At 41.0% G+C, this 22901-nt stretch overlaps 1 protein-coding gene across 1 annotated transcript in view; it reads left to right on the forward strand.

Moving 5' to 3' along the window:
- The first annotated feature begins 1516 nt into the window (after window positions 1–1516).
- The window catches only part of CACUL1 (CDK2 associated cullin domain 1), a 67454-nt gene continuing 46069 nt past the window's right edge, over window positions 1517–22901 (forward strand). Inside the window, exon 1 of the mRNA XM_001494080.7 lies at window positions 1517–2494. Within this exon, the coding sequence (XP_001494130.1) occupies window positions 2128–2494 (367 nt within the window). The 5' untranslated portion in view covers window positions 1517–2127. The remainder of the gene's footprint in view (window positions 2495–22901) is intronic.

The raw sequence follows: 22901 nt of genomic DNA on the forward strand, positions 1-22901 counted from the left end.
CTTTAAATGACAGAAGTGTATTCTCTCCCAGTTCTGGACACTAGAAGTCTGAAATCAAGGCATTGGCAGGGGTGCGTTCTCTCTGAAGGCTCCATGGGAGGGAGAATCCACTTGCCTCATCCAGCTTTGGGTGGGTGTGGGCCCTGGGGTGGGAGTGTGGCTGGGTCACCCAATCTCTGCTTCTGTGCTCACACTGCCTGCTCCTCTTTTCTGTGTCTCCTCTTTTGTCTGTTTTCTCTTCTGTCTCAGATCTCTCTCTGCCTTTCTGTTATGAGGACACTTGCCACTGGTTTTATGGCCCACCTGGATAATCCAGGAAGCTCTCCTCATCTCAAGATCTTTAACTTGATTATCTCTGCAAAGAACCTGTTCCCAAATAAAGTAACATTCACAGGCTCCAGGCATTCAGACACAGACATATCTTTTTGGGGCCTGCTATTCAACCCACTGCAATCTATTAGAGAGATATGTGAAAATCACCTACTCTGATGGTAGATTTCTCTTCTTGTACTTCTGTTAACTTTTGCTTATCTTGTGACCATGTGGTTAGAAACACACTTATGGCTCTTCTATCTTTCTTGTGTATCCAATTTTTTATGTAGAGACCTCTATCTCCAGTCACACCCACCCACCTAAAAAGTCCATTGACGACAAACTGTCAGTTGTTGTTTATCTGAAAAAGACTATAATTTGTCTTCCTTCTTCCATCCTTTCTTTTGCTGGGCATAGAATTCAAAGGTTACATTTTTTTTCCCCGTTAGCATTTCATTCAATTGTCTTTTATAAAAAATTTCTTGTTTTATATTTCCAAAACGTCTCAGGGCCAGAGAATTAGTATTGTTCTACGCCCAGAAATTAAAAACCTCTGCTGATTCAAAAAAATATATGCCATTATTAATATGACGGAGGATTGTCTCAAATGAAATCATTCTAAGTGACTGATAAAAATGTTCCATTAAGTATAGCGCAGAATATTTTGGGAAAATATATGTAGAGAAGCTGAAACAAACGTGGACACTGAAGTACATCAGAGACATCTCAGTGTCTGAAGAGATTCTTCACACTTCATTATCTGCTAGCTTAAATGTAATGAAGGGTTTTTCTAGAAAGCTTTATTACTAGTAGCTAGAATGAGCTCCACAATAAACAATTATAATGTATATTCTCATATAATATACTGCTATTGCTACAATTTGAGAATGCAGAGGAATGAAAGAAATTAGTTACATAATCTTTCTTCTTTGCCCCTCAAGACTCTCACACATCATCTCCAATTTGTAATCAGTTTGTGAAATACTGCACGAAGCTTGGCACGTGTAAGTTTAACATCTCTGGCCTCAGAGTACGGAGGAGTTACGGAACTTTCAAGGGCTGCCCAGAGCGGTCCCACCCACTTATAATGTGCGAGCCGGGGCCTCTCGTGGCCCCCAAGCTCCGTCCTCAAGCAGAGGCCAGGGATGCGAGGCTCTCTGCGGTGCGAAAGGCGGGTAAACCCGGCGAGCCCAAGAAAAACACCATCGAAACGCGTGGTTTGAGCCACAGCGACCGCCAGCCCAGCTGTGGGCGCATCTTCAGACCTCCCGGCTCCCCGTCGTCCTGGTAACCACACTGAGAACGCGCGTGCGCAGATAATTCTCTTATCACGTGAGGCCGGGCCAGGGGGCGGGGCCGAAGAATGCTCACCCGGACCCGTCGCCCCTCCCCTGTCAGTGCGGGGCCCGCCGAGGCTGGGCTAACCTGCCCAATTGCGTGGGGGCGCCTCGCAGCTCCCGCCCCTTCTCGCTTTGCTTTCTAGCGGCTGGTTCCTCGCACCACGTGCCCTCCTGGCCGCTCCCCCTGCTGCCCTTTCCAACTGCCTGTTGGAAGCTGCTGTAAAATGTCGTGAGGGGTGCTGCCGCTTTACGGCTGCCTCTCCCAGACTCCAGCCCGGGAGCGCCCACCGCCGTCAGCCGTGTCTCTGAGAGTCGGCCCAGTGGAGAGTGAGAGACCCGGCCTGCCGCTCTCTCCCCGCCGCGCCCGATCCGGCCCCCGGCGATGTGAGCTCGAGGAGGCTGCGGTGCCCCCCTGCCCGGGGTTGAGACGGGCGGCAGGTGCCTGTGAGGCGGGCGGGTGCTGGGGGCCTGCAGGATGGAGGAGAGCATGGAAGAGGAGGAGGGGGGCAGCTACGAGGCGATGATGGACGACCAGAACCACAACAACTGGGAGGCCGCCGTGGACGGCTTCCGGCAGCCCCCGCCCCCCCCGCTACCCCCCTCGTCGATTCCAGCCCCTGCCCGAGACCCTCCGGGGGGCCAGCTGCTGGCGGTGCCCGCCGTCTCTGTGGACAGGAAAGGCCCCAAGGAGGGGCTCCCGATGGGGCCGCCGCCGCCGCCGGAGGCCAATGGGGTGATCATGATGTTGAAGAGCTGCGACGCGGCCGCCGCCGTGGCCAAGGCGGCCCCCGCCCCCGCCCCCAGCGCCACCATCAACATCAACACGTCCACCTCCAAGTTCTGTGAGTCCAGCCTTTCCCCGGCAGTCCCGGCTTTCCTTCTCCCCACCCGGACGCCGAGTCCACCCCTCTCGGCCAGCCCGCTTCCTTTGTTCCAGGCCCGGGTCTCTCCTCCCCTCCCCGCCTCTCCCCCCTCGTTCGGTGTCTGCGGCCAGCGCCGGGGCGGCCCTGGCTTCTTGTATTACCTGGCCGGGAGAAGCAGCCCGGGACGCGCGCAGCCCCAAGTTCTGCAAACGCGATCCTTATCGCAACCGGCTCGCTCTCGACTGTAGGAAGCTCTTTTCTTCTCCGTTCCCCCTTAAAGTTTCACTCTCAAACGTGAGGGGAGATTAAGGGTCCCTAAGTTTCGTCAGGGAGAGGCCTTTAGTCTTCCTTTTACAGCCAGAGAGAAAAGAAACCTGGCAACTTGTGCTCTTGTGCTTTTAGCCAGTCCGCGTTAAACAAGTCAGGAGTTAGAAAGTTAACCTACATCTACCCCTCGTTCTTTCTCTTCTCCGGTGTACACCTTCTGCATCCTGATAGGTAGGGGCATGTGTGAGTTGCTTCTTGAGTAACACCAATGCAGTGGGAGCTGCGACACCGTTTTGAAGCTAATAATGTATAAAATTACTTTTCAAAGCCTGCACTTGTAAGAATAAGCCATTCAGCATGTGTCCACATCCCAGATTCTGTTGAATATTGAACTTTCTGTTAGTGATCTGCCTTAACGCTCGATTGCAGGCAGAAAGATTTAAGACCATAGTCTGTTTTGTAATCGGAAACTGTCCCTGACCAGGATGTATGCTTCCATAGCTAGGGAAAAAAGTGCTTTTGCTCTGAGCGGTTTTTTTGGGGAGTGGTGGTGGTGACAGTTGACCATTACGGCCAGATTTTTCTCTCCTATTAATAACTGTAAGTTTTGAGTGGCATCTGCTAAACCAACTGGAGATTTCATTTCTAGTTACTAATTTTATCAAGCTGTACCAGTAATTGTCCAATTAGCTGTGCAGAGGAAATATCTGCCTTGATTCACATGTGTAGTCACAGCCTTACACTTTTTGTTTTTTGTGGGAACAAGCACATAACCTTATTTGTTTGCCTTTGAGATAGTGCTTTAGTCAAAGACATTCATATGTAGGTATGGTTGGTAAGATTTGTATGTGATTTTTTCCATATTATTCATACGTGAGAATAATGGTTATATCGTATAGTTTGTATGTTGAAGTTTATGTGGTGAAACCAGACCTTGGACAGAGTGGCAGGGTGACTTGTCTAATGCTGAAGGAAGCTTGCTTTAGTGTTTAAACAAAACTCTTTTGAAGAGTTCAAAAAAGATCATAAATTTAAAAGCAGAAATCAGTGAAATTAGGAACAAAAGGAAGATTTGCCAAAACAAAAGATTGTTCTTTGAAGATTAATAAGCTAGACAGACCTCTGATAAGATTGATCAAGAAAGAAAGATGCAAATAAAATACGTGAAAAATGGGAAATAACTACAAACATGAGATTTTAAAAAAGAATTTTATGAATTGCTATAGGTTAGTAAATTTGAAAGCCTAGATGAACTGTATAAATTCTTAGAAAACTACAAACTGATAGTTGGTATCAGAAGAAATAGATAGCTTGAACTGACTAACAGATATTTGATAAACTGAAAGGGTAGTTAAAGACCTCCCCTTTCAAAAACTGGACTGAGATAATCTAATGAGTTGCATCAAACTTTTAAATAACACTTAATTCCTTTTTACATGTTGTTCTGGGGAATACGGGGGAGGGGGGGAAAAGAGATGCTAAGCTCATTTTATGAGGTTGGTTAAATCTTTATTCTAAAACTAGATTAGGACAATATGGGAAAATTATAATCTGTCTCAGTTATTAGCATAGATATGAAAATCCTACACAAAATACTAGCTCATCAAATCCAACAATGTGTTAAAAGACTCATGATCCAGAGAGTTTGTTTTAGGAATGTAAGTATGGTTCAACATCTGTTTATCTATTAATGTAATTTATCATTAATAGAGTAAAGGAGAAAAATCATGATTTTCTCGATACCATAAAATCAGTGAATAAGATCCAGCTACTACATATTATAAAAACTCTTTGCAAGCTTGGAGTACAAGATAGACTAGATAAAGGTCATTACCAAAAACCTATAGCAAATAGTAATACTTAATGGAGAAATTTTAGATACATTCACTTTAAGATTGGTAACAAGATAAAGATGCCCTCTATCATTGTTACTGTTTAACATGGTAAGAAAAGTCCTGGCTAACACTACAGAGGGAAAAAATAAGAAGTATAAGAATAGGAAGGGAAACAATAAAACTCATTATTTGCAGATAATATCACTTACCCAGAAGAACTGTTAGAATCTAGAGTGAAGCTATTAGAACCGGTTAGTCAGAGATTAGCGAGGTTACTGGAGTTAAGATCAACCTACAGAAACTAATAGCTTTTACTACACTAGCAGTAACCAAGTAGTAAAGGTAATCAAAAGCAAATACTGTATACGATAATAGCAACAAAACTATAAAGCCTCTGGGAATTAACACAAGGCTACACAAGACCTTTAAGGAGAAAACTTTAGTAAGGAGCTAGAAGAGGGTCTGAATAAATGGGGAAACTTTCCATGCTTTGGGCATAAGATTACTGATTATAAGGATGTCAGTTTTGGGGGCCAGCCCCGTGGCACAGTTGTTAAGTTTGCACATTGTGCTTCAGTGGTCCGGGGTTCACTGGTTCAGATCCCGGGTGCAGACCTGTGCCCCGCTTGTCAAGCTGTGCTGTGGCAGGTGTCCCACGTATAAAGTAGAGGAAGATGGGCATGGTTGTTAGCTCAGGGCCAGTCTTCCTCAGCAAAAAGGGGAGAATTGGTGGCAGATGTCAGCTCAGGGCTAATCTTCCTTAAAAAAAAAAAAAAAAAAGAATGTCAGTTTTGGGGTTGGCCTGGTGGCTGAGTCGTTAAGTTTGCACGCTCCACTTTGGCAGCCTGGGGTTTGCAGGTTTGGATCCTGGGTGCAGACCTACACACTGCTCATCAAGCCATGCTGTGGTGGCATCCCACATAGAAAATAGAGGAAGAGTGGCACAGATGTTAGCTCAGGGACAATCTTCCTCAACCACAAAAAAAAGCTTTCTCCATTTGTTTTTTTTTTTTTTTGGAGGAAGATTAGCCCTCAGCTAACTACTGGCAGTCCTCCTCTTTTTGCTGAGGAGGCCTGGCTCTGAGCTAACATCCGTGCCCATCTTCCTCTAGTTTATACGTGGGACGCCTACCACAGCATGGCTGCCAAGCAGTGCCATGTCCGCACCCGGGATCCGAACCAGCGAACCCCGGGCTGCCGAGAAGCGGAACGTGCGAACTTAACTGCTGCGCCACCGGGCCGGCCCCAAAGCTTTCTCCATTTTAATCTATAAATTCGATTAAACTGCCAATAAAATTCCACTTGCTTTGTCTGACAAACTCAGTAACCTAAATCTAAAATTTGTATGGTAGGCGGGATAAAGTTTTAGCTAAATCAGAGATTTGTTTTGGCGGTGGCTTGCGTTATCAGAAGTTAAGATACTGTTTCAGGGCTGTAGTAATAAAAACTAGGGTAAGTGCAAGTATAGAAATACAGACTGGGGGAACAGATTACAGAACAGAGACTTACATGTATATGTTAAGGAACTTAAGACAGAGGTGGCATCATAAGTCAATGGAGAAAGGAGGCATGTGTTTATGAAGAGTCCCTCACTACATGGAGAAAAAGCAAACCTAACACAGACAGGATGGACAGTGGATAAATTAAAGAGCTAAATGTGAAAGGAAAAATTAGAAAAGTAATGGAAGACTATGTTGAAGCTTTTTCCCTAGGGACAGGGAAGGCCTTCTTAAAGTTTCAAAAACTTACAAAGGTGAAAAAATAATGACACTGATTCTATAAAAATTAAAGATTTTCATTTAGTGAAAGACATGAAAGAATGAGAGAAGATATTTGCAGTGCCTAAAATTGACCAGGGATTAATATCTAGAGTAGAGAAGGAACTACATATCAATAAAAAGAAGGCAGCGGCTCCTGTGGAAAAATAGGCAGAGGGTATTAATAAGTAGTTTACAGAATAGAAAATCTTAAGCATAGAAGGTGATGTTTGAAATTATTAAATAATCAGAGACATGCAAATTAAGAGAGTAATGCAATGTCTTCTTTTTCCATGTATTAGGTTGGCAAAAAGTAGAAAGCTGGATGGTACCAGGTGTGGGTGGAGTATGGGGCTGTAGGATTCGCTGGTAGGACTAACAGTGTAGCGGACCTGTGAGGTGTTGAGATGCCTCGTCTCTGTGACCAGATAATGAAAGACAGCTGTAGTGATGAAGCCCTGAGCTGTGACGGTGAGGGTGTACTTCTGATCTGTAAGGTGAAAACAGCTTCTGATGGTCTGTTTTTGGAACAGATTGAAAAAAAAAAAAGCTTTTGTTACCTTACTGGGTGCGTACCAGATTCCAGGGACTGTTAATTTGTCCCAGAAGGAGACCATATCTGGAACAGCAACTACAATTGTAGTTGCCACTTGATGTGATTTACTATATACTCTACAGTTATTTTCCAAGACCCAACTCCTCCACTCTGGCCAAATAAGCTACTGAGATCGGAATGTCATAACAATCACAGTCCCTGTATCTTTTAAGTCTTTGAAGTTGGTACCATCCTCTGCAGTTTCCACCGGGATGCGCTGTTGTTTTGGTAGGAAAGGGCACATCTAAGGGATTTTACTTGACCCTTCCTACGCTGATAGCCCTTACTCCATAGTTTAGGGAGCCTTTAACTGCATTCAGAAACTAGGGAAGTTACAGGGTGGGTCTGTGGATCCACTGAGCCTGCTATGAGACAGATTGAGGCCAAAACACCATTTATCAGTGTGACATCTACAGCTCCTGATCTGACTAGTTTACTACAGTGACGTTCTGTCAGGGTTTGTATTGGCTTAGAGCCAGCGTTGAGTAACCCCTAAAAAGCCTGAGTGATTCTGTTTCCCAAATGCACTGTCTCCTTGATGAATAGCTGCATGTTCTATTGGAAGAGGCTAGGAGGAAGACTTTAAGTATGCTCTTGATGCGATTTTATAGGATCCTTCCTCAGTGAACCCATTTTCTCCTTTATTCCGGGAACTCTGTGTCTGTGAACAGGCTCAGTCTGGGTATTAGGTGAGGTGCCGTAACTCTCCATTGTGGCTACTTAAGTCAGGCCTCTGATATACTTAGAGTTTTTTGTTTTTGTTTTTTTTCTTTTTTCTTCCCATTATACAGATCAAGTAATACCTTAGTATACCGCCCATCTTTTTTTCCTAAAGACACCATGGTTAGCCACCACCAGAGATCCAAGCCATTCTGATAGCCGTTTGGCCCTGCTGCCTATTATAATAACCATCCCCACTTTATGTCTGAGGAGTTAGTATTTCTACTTACCCTTTATCACTTTGGAAATCCCATTATCCCACTGAAATCAAGCAGCCGCTTTTAATGGTCAGTGTTGCCTGTCTTTAACCCAGAACTACAAAGGATAGCCACCTCAGCATTTTATAAGGATGTTGTATCCTTCACCAATATATTTATCAATTCCTTGGTGAAGGGTCTTCTCAGAGGACAGTTTAAGAGTGTGTATGTGAGTGGGCTGGATATGATAAAAATACTCTAACATGCGTGTCTTCATAAGTCTGGATTCATTCGTCTGCATACTAAGGAATTTTTGGCATCCTGACCTCCTCTCTCCTTCCTCCTCTTCCTCACTCAGTTCCCTTCCTGCTCTTTTTCCTCCTTGTCCATTTCCTTCTTTCTCCTACACTTTTTCTGTTTTCCCTCCTCCTCTGTTTATAGTCAATGAAGTGTACCCGTTTTAGCTATGTAGTTTGATGGGTTTTGACCCATGTAACTGTTTTATCTGGGAAATCCAGATAAAAGCAAGCTAAAAGCTAGCCCATTGTTGTTATTACTGGATGCTGGCAGAAGCCAGAAGACTCCTGGGTCAGAGGAAGAAATATGTTATTCATGACACAGCAAATAGCATGAGAATCGGCATATTTGCATAGGTTTCCTTTCCCCTCAAGTCCCCCAGAGGTGACATCATATGGCCAAGATGGATGCTCCCTCAATGGGTTTGTGTTGCAGCTGAAGAATATTGAACTTGAGGAATTCACTGCTTTTATAGAAAGCAGTAAGCAAGCCTGCTCTTTTGTCCAGAGGAAGATAATACCTCACCTTTCAAGGTTGTCAACTGTAGAATGGCCCAGGTTCAAGAGTAATTGCTCTGGGCCTTGCAGTCTTTGCTCACTCAGCAAGACATGTAGGAGTGCAAGAGGCCGGCAGAGGACTGTCTCTCCGATGGTAATCACTACAACAATCAACAGATAGAACATTTCCATCACTAAAATACTTCTTATGCTTCTTTGCAGTCAGTATCCCTGCCCCTAGCCCCAGGCATCCACCGATCTGCTTTTTGTCGCTAGGTTTTCCTGTAAATGGCATCATACAATCTGTATAATTTCCTGCTTGGCTTTTTTCCTTCACCCTGTTTTTGAGATTTATGCATATTCTTGTATGTATCAGTTATTTTTATGGCTGAGTACTATTCTTTTTTGGGATATACTACAAATTGTTTACCTGTTCTTCTGTTGGTGATCATTTGGATTGTCTCCACTTTGAGTTATGAATAAAACTACTATAAACAATCATGTGGAAGGTTTTGTGTGGACATAGGTTTTCATATAAATATCTACAAGTGGAATTGCTTGGTTATATATTAGTTGTATGTTTACCTTTATGAGAACCTGCTAAGCGGTTTTCCAAAGTGATGGTAGCATTGTACATTCCCATCAGCAAGGTGTGAGAGTTCCAGTTGCTCTGCATACTTATTGATACTTGTACTGGCCAGACTTCACCTTCTTAGTATTGTCAGTCTTTTAAATTTTAGGCTTTGTAGGGTGAATAGTGATATCTCATTTTGGTTTTATTTTGCATATCCTTTTTACATGTGCTGTTGGCTTTTTCATGTGCTTATTGGCCTTTCATATAATTTTGTTTGTGAGAATCTCTTCAGGGTTTTCCTTGGATTGTTTGTCTCACTGTTTTTAAGAATTTGTCATCAATTTTGTATGCATATTTTTTCAGATATGTATTGTGAATGTTTTCTCTGTGGCTTTTTATTCTTAACAGTGTCTTATGAGTTGCAGAAGTTTTAAATTTTGACTAGGTTTGATTTGTCAATTTTTCTTCTATGGCTTGTGCTTTTTGTATCCTAAGAAATATTGCTTACCCCAAAATCAAAAAGATTTTTTTCCTTCTATTTTCTTCTAGAAATTTTATGGTTTTAGCTTTTATGTATAGATCTATTATCTAAGTTATGAGTTGATATCTGTGTGTAGTTAAGGATTGAAGTTCATTTTTTTTCACATGGATGTCCAGTTGTTTTAGCACCAATTGTTGAAAAGATTATCCTTTCCTCACTGAGTTACTTTGGTAACTTTGTTGAAAAATAACTGACCATATATGTATGGGTCTAAATTCTCTGGTGTATCATATTTAGGATTGTTATATCTTCTTGATGAATTGGCTGTTTTATCATTATGGAATGTCTATCTTTATCCTTGGTAATATTCTTTACTCTGAAGACTGCTTTTTCTGATAGCCATTGCAGTTTCTTCAGGGTTATTGTTTACACAATATATCTTTTCCTGTCATTTTATTTTTAACCTCTGTATTTAAGTGCATTTCTTGTATGCAGCATATAGTTGCGTCTTGCTTTTTTTAATCTAGTCTGATAACTTCTGCCTTTTAATTAGAGTATTTAGACCATTTATGTTTAATGTCATTAGTAATATGGTAGGGCTTAAATCTATCATTTTCCTGTTTGTTTTCTCTTTGTCCCCTCTGTTCTTTTTTTTAATTTCCTTTTTTCCCCATCTTCTTTTTGGTTATTTGTTATGATTCAGTTTTGTCTCCAGTTTGGCTTATTAGCAGTCTTTTTTTTTTTTTTCATTTTTTTTTTTTAGTGCTTACTCTAGGATTTACAATGTGAAAATTTAACTTATCACAGTCTATCTTCAAATAGTAAACTGCTTCATGTATAGTGTAACCATCAGTTTACTTCCATTTCTTCCCTCCTCTCCTTTATGCTATTGTTGCCATACATTATCATAATTTTACTTCAACATGTCATAACCCCCCCAAATAGTTATTAATTTTGCTTAAGACAGTCATTTATCCTTTAAAAAAAATTTGAGATGAAATTCATGTAACATAAAATTCACCATTTTAAAGTGAATCATTCAGTGGCATTTAATACATTGGGCAACCACCCCTCTGTCTAGTTCCAAAACATTTTTTTTTTTTAAATTCACCTTGAGCTAACATCTGTTGCCAATCTTCCTCTTTTTTCTTCTCCTTTTCCCCAAAGCCCCAGTGTATGGTTGTCCATACGATAGTTGTAGGTCATTCTAGTTCTTCTGTGTGAGATGTCGCCACAGCACAGCTGTTGACAGATGAGTGTTACAGTTCTGTGCCTGGGAACCAAACCCGGGCTGCTGAAGTGAAGTGTGCCCAACTTTAACCACTACACCATCAGGGCTGGCTCGCCAAAACATTTTTTATCACCCCAAAATAATACCTGGTACCTATTAAGCAGTTACTCCCCATTCCTTCCTCCCCCCAGCCTCTGGGATCCACCAGTCTGTTTTCTGTCTCTGTGGGTCGTCTTATTATGGATGTTTCAGATGAATGGAATCATATATGAAATTTGTCTTAAATAATCAAAAAGTGGAAAATAAGTCTTTTTTATTTCCCAGGTAGTATTTGTCTCACTCTTCATTCCTTTGTTTGGATCCATGTTTCCACCTCTTATTTTTCTCCTACCATAAGAACTTCTTTTAACATTTCTTACAGTGCGGTTTATTTTGGCCTTCATTTATTCAGCTTTTGTTTGTCTGCAAAAGTGTTTTACCTTCATCTTCTAAGGATATTTTTGCTGGATACAGAATTCTAGATTGACAAATTTTTTTTGTTTTCTGTTTTTCCTTTCAAAACTTTAAAGATATCTTTCCATTATCTTTGGCTTGCATTGTTTCTTACATGAAGTATTGATATTCTTATCTTTGTTCCTCTCTATGTAATGTTTCCTTTTTTCTGGCTGCTATTAAGGTTTTCACTTTTAGTTTTCAGCAGTTTGATTGTGGTGATCCTTGGGGTAGGGTTTTCTTTATGTTTATTTTTAGTGTTCGTTCATCTTTTTGGATTGTGGGGTTTTAGAACTTGTCAAACTTGGGACATTATCAATCTTCTGTATGTTTTTTCGGAATTACTTCTCCTCTGGGTACACATTAGACCATTTGTTATTGTACCCTAAATCACTGAGGCTCTGTTCATTATCGTTTCTGACTCCCTTACCTCCCTTCAGGTCAGATAGTTTCTATTGCTATATCTTCTTTGGTGTCTAATCTACTGTTAATCCTGCTCTTATCAGCAGGAGTTACAGCTGTTTTTAATGTAGGCTGTCATTGAGTCCAGGTTTTAGTCAGTTAACTGAGCAAACTCTTATACCCATATTTAGCTTCTTGAGGAAGTGCAGTGAATAAAGAATCTTTAGTAAGTATGTTCCTTTTGATAACTTAAGTCTTATCTAAAGTTATGTTTCTTTCTTACTCAGTATCCCCAGAATCTGATCCCACATGTATTCTTTAGGTGTCTGTCCATATAAGATGTTCAAGTCTTTGGAAGTCTTAAAGTCTTCCCAAAGTCTGTAGATCTTTTGGAATGTAAGCTGGCTTCTGTTCATTTAGCGTTGGTACTTGTTCCCTTGGGAAATCTGATTTAGTTGGAGGATTAGAAGCAGTGAGGGCTGTCTGGAGGTGAGGCATAAGGAGAATCTGCATTCCCTTGCAAGGTTTCAGGTAATATCACGGCAGGGTCTTCAGTCATGTGAAGATTAGTCATGTAAAGGTTAGTTGGAGAGGAGGGGTGCCTCTTAGGCAGGGAAGGCTCAGTGTGTTGTGCAAGGTCAGAGTCCTCGGGTTGATCAGACTCCACTAAACTGGCCCCATTTCTGGTTTCAGGGTCCTCCTCTTTCACAGTTAGTGTCCTAACTTTTACTTAAGAGATCTCTCTAGGATTTGAATTATTTTTATATGGTAATTCTGTAATTTGCAGGATCATTCTGTTTCTGATTTTTGGCTATATTAACCCTGTGCCTGGAAGAATTAAGAGATTCTTTTATGGAAGTCATAGATGCTCTTTGGCTGTGTCTTCATTGAGCTAATCATTTTCTTAAAACTTTTACCTGTCATCAGAATCAGACAACCCACTCCACAGTCTTTCTATTTCTCATTAACTGCCAAAGCAGCCTGCCATGTTGTTTTCTTCAAGAACAACTTTATTCCAGGTGTCTACAAGTAATAATAAGTAACTTTGTGCTGCTACATGGCATATATTGTTAGTATTATGCTATCTAATGGTGGTAATGTCATCATTGCCTTTAAATCCAACTAGATCCTAAAACCAAAGCCAGCTTCCTAGCTTTTGAGGGTGTGTGTCCTGTAACTACTCTGATACCAAAGACTTTTATCAGTCACAGTTCAGTGCAAGAAACCGCTCTAGGTATCCAAAGTGAGAAGAGATTTAATACTGAAAGTTAGGTCTTTTTAAAATTGTTGGAAAGGTTAGAGGTAGTGGGAGTCAGTGAGGCTGCTGCTGCCGCCGTTCTTACGTCGTCACAACTGCCTCCCTCATCCCTGAAGTTGGTGACCACACACTGGAACTTGGAGTTTGGCTGCCAGAAACTCTTGCGTCTCTAACCTTACTGCCACAACCACCAGCAGCAATATGTCCTTTGCCTCACCTTGGCCTTCCAGATCTCAGTCAAATCTATCTCATTGGTGGAATCTAATTTGGGAAGTGTAATTATTTAGTTCAACTTTCCATTCTACATTAGTCAGCTTTCTATCATAGTAGCCCCCAAGTCTCAGGAACTTCAGGAACAACCAGGTTTATTTCTTGCTCGTGTTATGTTAGCGGCTGACAGTTGGATGTGGCTCTTAAAATGTTGTCTCATTCTGAAGACAGAGAATGAGACACAAGCTCTTTTCTAGGTCCTGTCACTCTTGGCAGAGGCACAGAGAAGAGAGTGGACAGAAACACAAAATGGCTTTTAAAGGTTCTGCTCAGGTGTAGCGTGTGTCACATCTGCTCATATTCCAGATTTATTACACAGTAGAATGGTTCCCCGTCTGCGTGTGTTGGGATGGGGGCAGGTGGGACTGTGGTGTGAGGATAAAAGGCAGTGAATGGGTGGGCGGAGGGAGGGAGGGATCTTCTATTGACTGATGATACTGTGCCGTGATCTTAGGAGAATTATTAACCCAGTGCACCAAACGGTTCTCTCCTCCAGATGAACAAAGGCTTCTAGTGTTTTAAATTGAACTCAGTGAAATTATTTTTTAAATTATTCAAAAGTGTGTTAAAATTGACTTTTGAATTGAGTGAAAATGTTAACTGATTTTAGTAAATCATAAATAAAGTTGCCCTTTACTTGATCAGATCCTATCTGCCAGTTTCCAGATTGGTTGGTTGTTTTACAAGTGGATCAGGTAATGTATTCAGGTCTTAAAATATGCACTTTTTGTAGCATCTGTGGTGGTATTTGGTATCTTCTTGCCTTCTAGCTTAGTGGAGTTGTGCTATAGCAAGCATCACTATGATATTGATTGATTGTCCAAATTCTAAGATCTCATTGGGGACATCGTCTTGCTGTCTTTTGACATGTATTGCACCAAGTGACATTGATGAAACTGTAAGAGAAAACCATTGTAATATTTATTCCAGTTCCAAATTCCTAAAGAAAGTGAATGCTGTTTACTTCCTCTTTAAACTGTAACTCTGTAAGGGATAGACCATATGTAATCACTCTGTAAACTGTTAAATAGTATATAAAACAGTTATTGTTGATATCCTTTTGTAATGTGTTGGCAGCGCAAACTGCCCTTCCATTCTTCTTCCTACTTTTGTTGTCATTTGGCTGTTAGCTTCTATAGAGTTATAGATCTGTAATTTGTAGTTGCAGGTGTGCTGACTAGACCGGGAATGGCATTTTATTCAACAATTATTTATTTAGTGTCTTCTGTTTACCAAGATAATATTTTAGCCTCTGGTGGTGAATGAGACAGAGTTTAGTGTGGGAGATGGTGGACAGATCATTATTATACATTATGGTAAAATGCTGTAGTAGAGTTATCTATGTACGTGGTAGCATAGAGGAAAAAAATAATCTTTGTGAAAATGAATATAACTTTGTCAGGAGGATTGAGGAGGCAGGGTTGGGCTGGAAGAGACCTCCTTTGTAGAGGGGGCAACTTGAGCTGAAGATCCAGAGTTGAAATTACTGTTGGAACATAGGGTGTGAGGAGGAAGTGGCACAAATTAAACCTAGATAGAAAGAAAGGTCTAGATATGAGGTGCATGCGTATTAGATGTAGGATTTTCTTCTGTAGGAGTAGGAGCCACTGAGGGATATTAAGGGGCTCAACTTAGTAAAATTTGTCTTAGTGTGTTCAGGTTAGAAGAGAGAGAATGGAGGCTTAGAGACTACTTAGGGGGGTTGTAACTACTGTAGTCTAGACAAGAGATGATGGCCTGAACAAATAAAGCATCGGAGGAGAGATTGCTTCAGATTTTGGAAATATCTGGGGACTAGGTACAAAATTTGGGAGTGAAGGAGGAAGAATATGGATATGGGAGGAGTATAGGTAGGTGCCTCTATGTCTGCACATGTGTGCGTCTGTCTCTTTTTTAAGGTGTCTCTGGAACATTCAGGTAAAGAGGTTCAGTAGGCGGTACACTCTGAGCTTTCTCATTCCCTGTGCCTTAGAATATTGGAAATACTGCAACAAAAATTTAATTTCACTAGGTTTGTTTTTCCCTTTCTGAGGATTTGAGATTCACCAAACTCTTTGGCCTTAAAACAAAACAACACAAAACTTTGCTCTTACTAAAATACAGGTTTATAATTTGAGAATTCAAACTGTGAAGACACATAATGAAAATCAGTGGTTCCCTCCCCTGCCCCTTCTTATGCCGAGACCTGTGACCCAGAGTCAGTCACTTTTAATTCTCCTAGCTGTTTCTGCTGGTAGTTATCCATACGTCTTAATGAGTTAATATTGTTATTCCTTAATTTATCACTTTTATATTATCTGTTGGCTTCCTGTTATTAATATGAGGTTTAGTTCTCTTCTACCGCTACACACCTTACCTCTTCAGTTCTTTTAATACCACAACTTTTGGTTCAATTAATAAGCCATGTTTATGTTATAACTATGTAAATATTCACTGAAGGACCAGGAGTGTCTCAGATTTCTTTTGCATAGAACTTTGTTATTAGTTGTCCTGTTTATACTTGTATAACTTTTGTTAAACTTATTTTTAAAACGTCAGTGGCTTCATCAGATCTGCCATATACCCCTCACTGGTGTTTTTGAAATGCTCAATTAATTAGTATTTTCTTTTTGTCTGCTTATGAAGCTGTTAGACTTCTTGTTCCTATTTATTCTTTAGGGCCACTGCATGGTTGCCTCTCAGGGACGTCTCAGATAGTGGGAATGACTGTGGCTTGGCGTCTTCCCCTTGTTGGTTTAGTCGTGTGTGTGTGTGTGTGTGGCACAGATCTTCTAGTAGCCTCCTGAGAAAGTGTGTGTGGATAGTAGTTTCACGCCTTGCATATGTAAAAATGCTTCTTTAACACTTGATTGACAGTTTGATTGAATATAGAATTCTTAACTGAAAATTTTTCTTAAGTTTTTAAAGTGTTGCTTCATTGACTGTAAGCTTGCAATAGAGAATTCAGGTGCCATTTTAATTCTTGTTCTTTCGCATGTAGCCTTTTTTCCCCGGAGGAAATTTCTGGGATATTTTCTTATATTTTTGTGTCAGTATTTTTCTCCCTTTACATTTTGTCTATTCTCTCTTTTCTCTGGAATTATTGGTAGTCAAATGTTGAATTTCCTGTTTTGATCTTCTAAGTCTTAACTATGTTTTGCTATTTTCTTTTTCTCTTAATGTTCTGAGAGAGTTCCTTGATATTTTCTTCATTCTTCTATTGGATTTTTAACAATGGCTATATTTCTAATTTTGAGAGCATGTGGATTGCTGTTTTTCATCACAGTGTTCTTAATTTTTATCTTACATCTCTGGGGATAGTAATTATAGGGTTTTTTTTTTTGAAGTTTTCTTCTATCCTCTTATCTTTGTTTTTATCTTTTCAGTTTCTTTTTGTTTTGATCTATCATGTCTGAGACTTTGCATATCTTGGTGATCCTTAGCTGTCTATTCATATTCAAAAGTGAAAAAGGCTGATTGGTAGTTCTGTGTTTACAAGGGGCCTGGCCAGGTTTCACTGTTGCCTTTCACTTCAGGCTAATTGGATGCAGAGCGGCTATTTTGTTGGAGAACTGCCAAATATTAGTTTCGTGGATGACTTTTCTCTGGTCAGAATGGTGGGGGTGGGTAGGTGGAGCGGGAAGTAAACTGCATTTCTCCTGCCTGATGACGTTCTAGAATTAAAGAGAAGGAAGCAGGTTAGATGTTTGAGCATTTCTTATGTTCATTTTTGACTGTTATTTTGTCCACCAGCCCTCTGCTTCTCTCTCTCTCACACACACACACACACGCACACACGTCTGTGTCTCAGAGACACAAGTTTTATCTTTCAGTTTCTGTGCAGAATAACCCTTCTCTTTTTCACTATTTAGTCTATAGGCCAGCATCCAGTCTTCACCCGCTACCCACTGACTTCTAACCCACTCTCGCTGTATCCTGTCCTTGTGCCCTGAACTTCTCAGGGTCCTGCAGGGCAAGAGGAGCTCACTTATTGGTGTTTCCACCTCAGGACACATGGCCTTATGCTCCCACCTCAAAGTTACTTTCCTGGTCTTAATGCTATGGAGAGATCAACTTGAAATCTTGCAGGAAATCACAGAATTATAAAACTATGGCAGAGCTGCAAGTAGCATGGTTTATACCTGTGTAATCTCAATTGAGCAGATACTTTCTATTCGAATGTTGTGAGTTTTTGGATTAGTTGAGCCATAATGGATGTCTTGTTAGCTCTTGACCTTTTCATATATGTACTATCATAACATGTTCATTTTAGGAACTGTGTCACAGGCTCAAGTGTGATGTTGTAATTGTAGAATGACGTTGAACAGTAACTATTCTAAAGGAGTATAGATTTCAATCTTGCTGGTAGGCTGCTGCAGCTAATTTTCATTTTTTTAAGATAGTAGTGATGAAGGAAGTTTCCACTATTCTATTACATTTCCTCAAACTGAGAAAACGTTGGATTTCTAAGCAGTAAAACAACAATGAAATGTATTTTCTATACAAGTTTTACAGTGTTTTGGGGAAAGAATGTTATTTGAAGCAAGGCAAAGCAGGTTATGTAGTTTCATATAGTTAATATGTTACAAGCCTTATCTGTACCAAAATGTTTTCTTTTTGTGGGGGAGAGGGTGGGGTGGGAAGCACAGAACTCTGAAAGAATGTGTTAATGAGAACCTATATAAAATAACAAGGGACTGGCCCCCTGGCCGAGTGGGTAAGTTCATGAGTTCCGCCTTGGTGGCCCAGGGTTCACTGGTTCGGATCCTGGGCGTGGACATGGCACTGCTCATCAGGCCATGCTGAGGTGGCGTCCCACACACACAACCAGAGGCGCTCACAACTAGAATATACAACTATGTACCGGGGGGCTTTGGGGAGAAGAAGAAGAAGATAGAAAAAAAAAAACTTTGGCAACAGATGTTAGCTCAGGTGCCAAGTCTTTAAAAAAAAATAAGACATCAGTGTTTAGTTATTTGTTTAAATGAATGTCACCATGTTTACATGGATGTAAGATTATATTCACAGTAGACATTTTATATTGTCTGTAGTGTTTAAATTGAATTATGCAAACCACAAACAGTAAAACTTAGAAACTCTCCAAACAGACACCTAAAGCATGCAACTTTAAAAGGTTTTATCCTACTTTTTTTATTTTTTATCTTTTGTTAAAAGATTGGAACCTGCGCTAACATCTGTTGTTGCCATTTTTTTTTTTCTTCTTCTTCTCCCCAAAGCCCCCCGGTACATAGTTGTATATTCTAGTTGTGAGCGCCTCTGGCTGTGCTATATGGGACACCACCTCAACGTGACCTGATGAGCGGTGCCGTGTCTGTGTCCGGCATCTGAACTGGCGAAATCCTGGGCTGTCGAAGCGGAGTGTGGGAACTTAACCACTCAGCCCCAGGGCTGGCCCCAGCCTACTTTAGAAACAATTGCTTCATTAGGACTTAACATTACCTACCCTCTTCTGTTGACAAATCAAAATATACCTGAGTAGGTGGTGCAGGTGTTTTTTTTCCCTACTGAGGAAAAGGATATTTAACATATTTGGTAACTTATTTTACTGTTTTTTTTTTAACTGGGCCGTTCTTTTAGGAGCAGCTAAGTATTACTGTCTCCTTTGTCAGTATCAAGTTACTTTCCTTTTGAAAGAAATGAATAACTGGAATTTTCTTAAAAATAAAGGTTAAAACCCCATTTATTTATTAGACTACACTACCTTGTTCTGGTTCTCCTCTTCCACTCTGTTCCTTTTCTGTATTCCTAGAGGCTTCCCACCTTCCACAGGCTTTGATCTTGGTCTTCAGCTTCTCTCTATTACTGGAAAGATTTCAGTCATCCCCTTGTGCTGGAGGGAGCAGAATGTTCCACCAGGTGGTAGTGTTTTGGACCACACAGATGTCCTGGATTGTTACTGATAGATGGGCACACCGTGGCAACAAGAAGTCATAATTTTTCTCTTAGATCACATACGCTAGCCAGAGTTAAATAGAAAACCCAGGGCCTTTTCTCCTAGTCCATTTTGTCAGATTATCCAATTGTAATTAATTATGGTTAATCTAAAAAGTCATTATTTTGAGACATAATTTAGCCTGTTAAATTTGGCTTAATCATTTATTTAATAATTGCTATCAGTTTTTTTAAAGATTGGCACCTGAGCTAACATTTATTGCCAATCTTGTTTTTTTCCTTCATCTTCTCCCCAAAACCCCCCCAGTACATAGTTGTAGATTCTAGCTGTGAGTGCCTCTGGTTGTGCTATGTGGGACGCCGCCTCACCACGGCCTGATGAGCAGTGTCGTGTCTGCATCCAGGATCCGAACTGTCGAAACCCTGGGCTGCCAAAGCAGAGCCCACAAACTGAACCACTCGGCCACGGGACCGGCCCTCTATCATTGTATTCTTAAGGAATCAATTCTAAATGAGGGTGGCTTTTTTGGTGGGGAGAAGTGATATGAAAGAGTGGAACATTAATGAGTCTTTGATATGAAAACAGTTCCTAGCTGCCCTTTAAAAATTTTTCTTTGCTACATTCACACCTTTGACTCTCCAATTCAAGTTGTTTAGAACAAACCGTATGTTAGCAATCGAAAACAGAGGAACACCTGTGACCCCTGGCTGTCCTGAGCTGCTGATTCTCAAACTTGAGAAGGCATAGGAATCACCTGGAGGGCTTGGTGAACAGATTCCTGTATCATGGGGTGTGCAGCCCCGTCCACCCTGCCCATAGGGGTTTGAGTTTGTAACGCCTTCTTTAAACAGTAGTGTGTTATTTTCAAGCTGGAAAATCTAACCTTGATAAAATTTAGTAATTTAATGGTAATTTCATTTTTGTTTAGGTTCCATATAGTATATTTCTTTTGGTCAGTCTGAGCTTTTTTGTGGGCAGATTGAAAGCGATTGATTACATTTCTTTAACAAGAGGATCTAGTTTTAAAATTCAAGACTGTACATACATACACACACACACTTTGAGGCTATGTATGTCAAAGGTTATAAATAAACAAAACAAACAGCTAATATATATTTTTGTTTTGTTTTTAAATCAGGGATTAGGTTGAATTTAGCAAGGAAATAAATATCTTAGAGGTTCCTGGATTGTCATTTTAAATGTTGACTGCAGATTGGTATAAAAAAGCTTCCTGATCTTTGGCTCAGAGTATATACCAACTAGTACTCATTCTTCAGACTTCTTCTCGCTCTGCGGACTCTTGTCTGTGTTCTATTTTGCTGAGTCTGTTCAGGCTGCTTTAACAGAACACCGTAGACTGGGTGGCTTGTTTATGTCTCACAATTCTGGAGGCTGGGAAGTTCAAGATTAAGGTCCTGGCAGGTTTGGAGTCTGGTGAGAGCCTGCCTCCTAGTTCATACAGGGCCGTCTTCTCACTGGGTCCTCACATGGCAGAAGGGGTGAGGGATCTCTCTGGAGGCACTAATCCCATTCATGAGGACTCCACTCATGAACTAATCACCTCCCAAAGGCTCCACCTCATAACACCATCACACTGGGGGTTAAATTTCAACATATGAATCTTGGGGTGGACACGAACATTCAGTCTGTAACAGCTATAATATATGGTCAACTGATTTGGCAAAATGTATGTGGAAATAGATAAAGCTTTTTTTTGGATGTGGAAATAGGCTTTAAGATTTTCTGCTGTGACTCATGCCCTTTTCATTTTGGTTTTAAAGTCTCTTTTCAAAGATGTTTAAAAGCAGAGCATTAAAAAAGAAAATACCCCGTGAAAGACACTGGAGAGGCACTAGAAATCCCTGCTTCTGTGGTGGGACTGCATTCTGTACTTAGAGCTGCAGGACTTTACATCGTAGGTTCTTTCTCCTCCTTCCTGTCTTTGACTTTGTGATTTGCTAGCGTGTGAAGCCTGTGCTTGAGAAGAAGGAGTGCGCCCACCTGCAGCCATAGGGTGTAGTTTGTTGAACTGAGCACCAGGAGCCCATGAGATTGGTGTGTTAATTCTTGGCTTTTCTGATACTTGGAGTTTTCTTTCTGAGCATGTCACTTACTTTCTTTAAGAATCAGCTTTTGGTGTAGAGCCGGTGTATGATGTGGTTTAGGTGATACACTGTTAGGGGGATTCAGTAACCTAGACTCACATAGCAAGAAAATTATTTCTTTTTCCATTGTTTTCAAATTTTTTTTTTTAATTCTTCTGAAAGCAGAAAGGTAGTATTTTGTAGCTGATGTGTAACACTTCTCAACGTCTGCCAGTCTCCCTTTTTCACAGGGAAGGAAAGCAAGCTTCAGGCTCAGAACCTTTAAAGGCGGTAGGACCTATCTAGAATTTAATAACATTGTATTTATTTCTATATTTCCTTCTGTTTAATGGCAAATGACACTGCTTTTCTATTTTTGATCATTTCTTTTTTTTTTGTTTTAAGCCCAAGTACTTTTAATTAAGCACACGGGGGTGATTCTGGGAAGCACCTGTGGGAGTGGAAATGTGAGACAGAGATGGTAAGGAAGCTAGTAAAGCGGTCACCACTGTGGTCACCTGGAGCATTATCCCAGTGGGCACTCTGGGAGACAGTGTAGCACATGTGCCTTAGCCTTATCTCACCTGAGAAAAAAAGGGAGATACTGGGGTATCAGTGTTTACAGCGAATTCTCTTTAGTCGTTACCTGAAGGTGGCTCCTGGGGGTTAATTCTCCAGAACTTCCAACCTGCTCCTCCTTTAGGCAGAGCAACTTTGGCAGCCAGACGCAACGCTGAGGCAAATAGTGGTAGGTGTTGACAGTGGCCTTTTTGGACAGAGTAAACTGTTCACGGAGCACGAACTTCCACGCATGCTGAGCTTCTTCTGCATCCTCCTTGTCTTATTAAACAGCAACCCCAAACTTTGGCACTCAGGCCCAAAACTTTGGAGTCCTGCTTGACCGTGCTCGCACATCTTGCATCCAAACTATTAGCAAATCTTCTTGGCTCTACCTTAAAATATATTAAAAAATCTGACCCCTCCTCTTGACCTCAGTGCCACCACTTCATTTAATTGCCCATCATCTCATAGCTCCTAACTTAGTTTATTCCTAACACAGCTGCTAGAATGATCTATAGAAAACTAAACTCAGATGATGTCACTTCTCTGCTCAAAACCCTCCAGAAGCCCCTGTCTTACTCAGAGTAGAAGCCAAAGTCTTTACGATGGCTCATAAGGCCCTCCAGGATCTGGCTGCCTCCTGCCTTGTGTGTGTATGTGTCTGTGTTGCACGTGCATGTACACTTCTTTTTGTTTTTAGCCTTGTATGTGGTCAAACATTTCTTTCTTCCCCATTCCCTTCAGTGCAGTTTATGTGATTCTTTTGTAACTTAGATTCATTTGTGGGAATCTCAGTTTGCATTTCTATCTTTACCACTATGTTCTGGTTGATTTTTTAATTTATTTTCATTCAGTAAGTTGACTTTTATGGTGTATAGTTCTGTTGGTTTTGACAACGCATGGCATCGTGTATCCACTCCCACAGTTCCATACAAAACAGTTCGTCCTAAAAATTCCCCCAGGCTCTCCCTTTGT

This window comes from Equus caballus, chromosome 1 (genome assembly GCF_041296265.1).
Source record: "Equus caballus isolate H_3958 breed thoroughbred chromosome 1, TB-T2T, whole genome shotgun sequence".
Classification (NCBI taxonomy): Eukaryota; Metazoa; Chordata; class Mammalia; order Perissodactyla; family Equidae; genus Equus; species Equus caballus.